The 5,128-nt window shown below is 43.0% G+C and overlaps 1 protein-coding gene across 2 annotated transcripts; it reads left to right on the top strand.

The window, feature by feature from the left end:
- Positions 1 to 662: 662 nt before the first annotated feature.
- Positions 663 to 4,684, top strand: LOC107203673 (protein CXorf21-like). 2 transcript variants are annotated; one of them, XM_015625985.3, is made up of 3 exons: positions 663 to 1,573; positions 2,783 to 2,908; positions 3,094 to 4,684. In XM_015625985.3, exon 3 carries the CDS (start codon positions 3,139 to 3,141, stop codon positions 4,060 to 4,062), a length of 924 nt encoding a protein of 307 aa, XP_015481471.1. In that variant the 5' UTR covers positions 663 to 1,573; positions 2,783 to 2,908; positions 3,094 to 3,138; the 3' UTR covers positions 4,063 to 4,684. The 2 variants fall into 2 exon arrangements, with proteins under 2 accessions (XP_015481471.1, XP_033370032.1); XM_033514141.1 differs by having other exon boundaries at positions 663 to 2,908.
- Positions 4,685 to 5,128: the final 444 nt, after the last annotated feature.

Genomic DNA, 5,128 nt, shown 5'->3' with positions numbered 1-5,128 from the left:
GGTATGAAATAGAAGTTGATTTGCTTTTAATCACTCCACACAAATTACCTGACTTGATTTCTTCCCCTCTCTCTGTTACTTTTGTGTTTTGTTGAAACAGCTGCACAAAAATTCCAGCTGCAGCTGGCACTAATTGCAAGCTTGGCAGGGTTTAAAACTACTTGGAATTTGATCTGCTCTGGTTCCTGCCTGCCAAGACTGTGGGCAGTGACTGCTGGAGTCCCAGCCACACCTTCTGTGCAGAAATTGCTCATATAAGGTGATTAAAAATCAGGTCATTTGAACAGCCTTTAAATAAATATTAAATGAGTTTTATAAAAGTCTGGTGGGAGTAAAAATAGCTTTTATTTTGCCTTCATAAAAACTGAAGTTTTTAATGAAATACAGGAGGGAAGGGAGGTTATTTTACAGACATCACTGAACCGATATGGCCAGAATTACTCCAAACCTAATTTCTAAGACACAACAGGATTTCCCACTGACAGAGGGCAGAGTTAGATGGGATATTAGGAAGAAATTCTTCCCTGTGAGGTGGGGAGGTCCTGGCACAGGGTGCCCAGAGAAGCTGTGGCTGTCCCTGGATCCCTGGAAGTGTCCAAGGCCAGGTTGGATGGGGCTTGGAGCAGCCTGGGACAGTGGAAGGTGTCCCTGCCAGGGCAGGAGGTGGCACTGGATGATAATTTGTGTCTTGCCCCTGTATTAAACACTGTCTTTTTAGAATCTTTTGTCTTGTACTTAGATGAGATTCAGCTTCTGCTGAATTGGGCTTTTTTTATCTTCTGAGAAAAAGGAAATTCAGAAAAGGCGTCAACAGAAAACTCTTCAGACTGTCTGTGGGCTGGATTCTGTGCTGAGGGGGGGGGTGGCTCTGTGCATGAGCTTGGCTTCAGCTTGAAGAGGACACCTAAAACCACCATGGGGGCACCTGGGGTGTGCCAGAGGTAATTTTTGAACCCTTAAAGACAAGTTTGATCAATGAGCAACACGAGCTGTCCACTGGCTGCTGCTTTCAAATTTGCACATTGTCCTGTTCGTGTGTCATAGACACAGGGTATTTCATCGAAATCCGGGTGGAAGGAAGTTGCCAACTTCTTTCCCATCAGTGGCCCATCACAAGACTCTAAATTTAGCTGCCTGTTTCCAAAGGGGAAGTGGTGTAAGTCCACAAGTCAGCTGAACAGCACCAAGCTCCTGCCAGTGGAAGTGTTGGTGGAATTCGGTTCCGATTTCACTCTGCCCAGCGCAGCCTGACCCTGTGCTCCTTCCCCGTGCCCTGTTCTGGCTGTCAGCATCTCCTCAGGATCACACTGTGGTCAGAAACATCTCAATTCATTTTCAAACATCCTCTTTTAGACTTAGCCCTCTCTTTGTGTTCAAAACCCGCGCCCTCTCTCAGCAGGATCACTTCTGTTTTATGAGTTAAAAACCCTGGGGAACTGCATCATGAGTGCGTCAGGCTTTTTCTGCACAGACAGCAGTGAGGAAAGGGTGTGTAACCATCTGCCCCCTCCCAGCTGCTATAGCAGGAGAGCTCTGGGCTTGGGCAAATCTGCCTTGGACCTGACTGGGTTTGGTAAGTTGGGCTTTTTGTGCCTTTTTGTTTTCCTTATGCTTTGTTCCAGAACACAAGAACCACTTATTTTGTTTGGAGGAGACCACTTTTTCCAAGATTACCATATTTTAGCTCTTCATGAGCACTTCCAAAGCAATAAACCATAATTTTTCAGCAGGTAAGGAGCTGGGTACACTGAGGTCCTACAGAGCAGAGTAAGGACCTGGTTATCCATGTCCTACCAGGCACAGAGCATTCTAAATTCCACGGATCTTTAGCAAGATTTAGACTCCCAATTCTTCTTTCTTTGGAAATTGATTTATCAAGTCCTTGAGTGCTTAAGAAAGTGTTTCCCTGCTTTTTTGCATATGTAAATGACTCTGTGGATAACCAGGTTTGCTGCCTTTCCTACCTGCTCTGGCCTCGAAATTCCAGTGTTCCTTTCAGCTTCGGGGAGGGAACTGAGTCACAAACATAAAGAACCCCACAAAAATAAAAAACCAAACAGCTGTGCTGTGCCAGTGTGTAAATTTTGGGGGAAAGGTCAAAACTTCCATCTCTCAAATAACTGAAGATTTGGAATATATCCTGGAAGGAGCACTGGGATTGCAAAGTGACCCAGTGTAGCAAGTTTCAAATATACCAGGGTGTAGGGGCATGGTGAAAAGTGTTGAGCCACAAGCACACTTTGGTTGTGTGCATACTTCATTTATGGAGAGATTTAAAGGATATTTGAAGAATTGAATGATTTTCTTCATGTTTCCCATTCCTCCATAAGAGCAATGGTTCAGGTCAGACTCCTAATGTGAAGATTCCCATTGATTTTAACAGTAGGTAAATTGGAAAGGGATGATAAGGAATTCTTAAATGTATAAACTTACTTTGAGACACTTATCTCTTCACTGTTATCACTATTGGGGAAGGCAAATTAAGTATTTATATCTTTTAAGTTCATCTTTAAGAGGGACTGTAAACACATTTGATCTGCATTTTGAATACAGTTTCATTGTATTTGCAGAACTCTCAGTTTCTTTTGAAGCTTCTTGGCACCTCACAGGAGTGCTCAAGTCAGAAATACCTCTAAATATGAATATAGTCTTTTATTTCCTTTCTATGTCACCTCTTTAGTTCTTGGAAATGGTCGTCTTGTAATGGAAAACATTGATTAATTACTGATGTTACTGATGTTATTGATACAGACAAGTAAAATGATTTTTCTGATTTTTGCAGCTTATGAAGTACAATCTGTCTCAAGTAGCCACAATACAGAAGAGACCTGGGAGCAGAAGGGACGGTACAGATGAAGCAGCTGATTAAAACTATTCCTGTGTCTTCAGACTGATTTTTGTGGACATGGTAAAAAGGAAAAGCATGCAGTTTAATTTTTGCTAAAAATAAATGCTTGAGAGAGAAAGAAAAATCACTGACTTTATGAGAAGTGGACTGTTCATTATTAATAATAACAACAACAATAATATAATTATTCTATAATAGTTGTTAAATAATAGTTGTTGTTAATTGTGCCTGTCTTTCCATCCCAGGGCTCCACGGAACTCTGGTGATCCCTGTTGCTCACACTTGTCACCATGCTGGCAGAAGGCATCCTAATGAGGCTCATCTATAAAGAAAGCTGTCATCAAGATAAGCCTTGTAAATCTCCTGCATCCCAAAAGGCTAAAGAGGGAATCTGGAGACAGAAACTTGTAGACATCCCAAAAATTAAAGGCTTTGCTGATGGATGTGAGAAGCAGGAGGAGCTCTCTGCCAGAAGCAGCCAAGTGGAAGCCGGGAGCAGCCCCCGATGGAGATCCATGGAAAAGGAGCCTGCAAAAGATCAGGAAATGCTGGTTAAAGGAACTGCATCCCCAGCTTTACATATCCCCAAGAGAGGAGGAAGCCTAGACCAGGTGGATTTGTACAGATCCTGGCCTTGCAACAGCATTTACCAGAACTATCCTGACCTGCAGATCGGGGGGGACCACGTGGGGGGCCACACGTGTGACTCGGGCTGTGTCCTGGACCATGTGTGTGATGAACTCCCCGACGGCCCCGTCCTGCTCTCCATAGATATTCCCCAGGGTCAGTCCCCTCTGTGTGAGCATCCTGAAAATCCCAGTGGGATGTCCCTGCCTGGAGAGGAAGCTGGAGAAAGGAGCCTCATGCTCAGTGAGGAGCCCCTTTCCAACTCCACGCTCAACAAGTACATGGAAGCCAAAGTGGCAGAGCTCTACAAAGAGTTTTTGGAAGAAAGCCTGGCCAGGTGTGGTTCCATAACAAACCTCCTCACCTGCAGCTGGATAAGGAACAGCCTGGACCAGATAAGTGTTCAGATCTCCCAGGAGCAGAACATAGAAACCTCCAAAGCCAGAGGAGCCCTCTTGCATTCGTTGGCTTTGTTCAGCTCCCACAACGCTCCCAACAGGAACAGCTCTGAGTTCAGCACCCCAAACCTCCAAATCTCCAACCCAGTGGGTGCAAAATGGAGCTGCAGGATGGAATTCACATCCTGACGGAGCTGCTCAGCTCAGGAGAGGGATGGGATTCGGTTATGAATGTTTTGCTCTAAGGATTGGGTTGGGAAATGGAAACATTTGCACACTACAGTTGTTCTAATTAATATCTTAAGTCTTAAACCCCTTTGGTAGCAGGGGAAGTAAAGGTCACTGTTTTCTGTTTTCTAATGGAGAATTTGAAGTTAATTTCTCTCAAAAAAATGGTCAATCATGTTTTTATAATATATATAGAATCATAGAACTGTTAAAGCAGGAGATGACCACTAAGACCATCAAGTCCAACCATCAACCCAGCACCAGTAAATCATGTCCTCGAGTGCCACATCCACACATAAAAGCATTAATTTTCTGCAAAATCAGCAGAGATGATTGCAGCATTCCTGAAAAAATAATGCAAGATTCCTGCATCTTCATTTGGAAATTTAAACACAGATTTTTGAATGGAAATTCTGTTGTTTAGCTCTCAAATACATTTTCTCCCCTTGCCTCTTGCTTCTCAGCAAATATTTCAGCTGGAAATTATTCATTATGTCATTGCTGTAAAATGAGAGATGAATTGGAGTGTTACCTGCTCTGCAGAATTTTTTTTCTAATAAAGCTTTTCATTGGGTGTTTTTGCTTTTGGTTTGGTTTTGTTGTTTGTTTGTTTTAATCTTTATTTCTTGGGCATTTCTTAAAATCATCTCTGAACTCAAAGAAAATATCAGCAGGATTGAGAAGAAGCTGCTCCTGAGGGAAAAGTGATCCGAGTGGGCAATGTAAGGGCTTCTCTCTCCTGATTAAAATGACAGGGAAAGATAATTCCTGATAAGGAAATAAATTTATAAAATCACACTCATACACATCCAAGACCTAACTGGTCATTGCCTGATCCAAAATTCCCACTGACCTTGGTGCAAGGAATACAAGCAATACTGAATCTCATCCTTGTTTTCTAGGTGCATGAGAGGAAAAGGATGATTTGCTTCCCTATGCATTGCCCTAATTCCACGTGTGTCTCATTAATCTCCTTCTCAGCATCCAAAATCAAGCCAGGAATCCTTTGGAAGAGGCCAAATGACTT

Source organism: Parus major, chromosome 4A (assembly GCF_001522545.3).
Source record: "Parus major isolate Abel chromosome 4A, Parus_major1.1, whole genome shotgun sequence".
NCBI lineage: Eukaryota > Metazoa > Chordata > Aves > Passeriformes > Paridae > Parus > Parus major.
The sequence above is the reverse complement of the archived record's forward strand: the minus strand, read 5'-3'. Positions and strand labels throughout refer to the sequence as shown.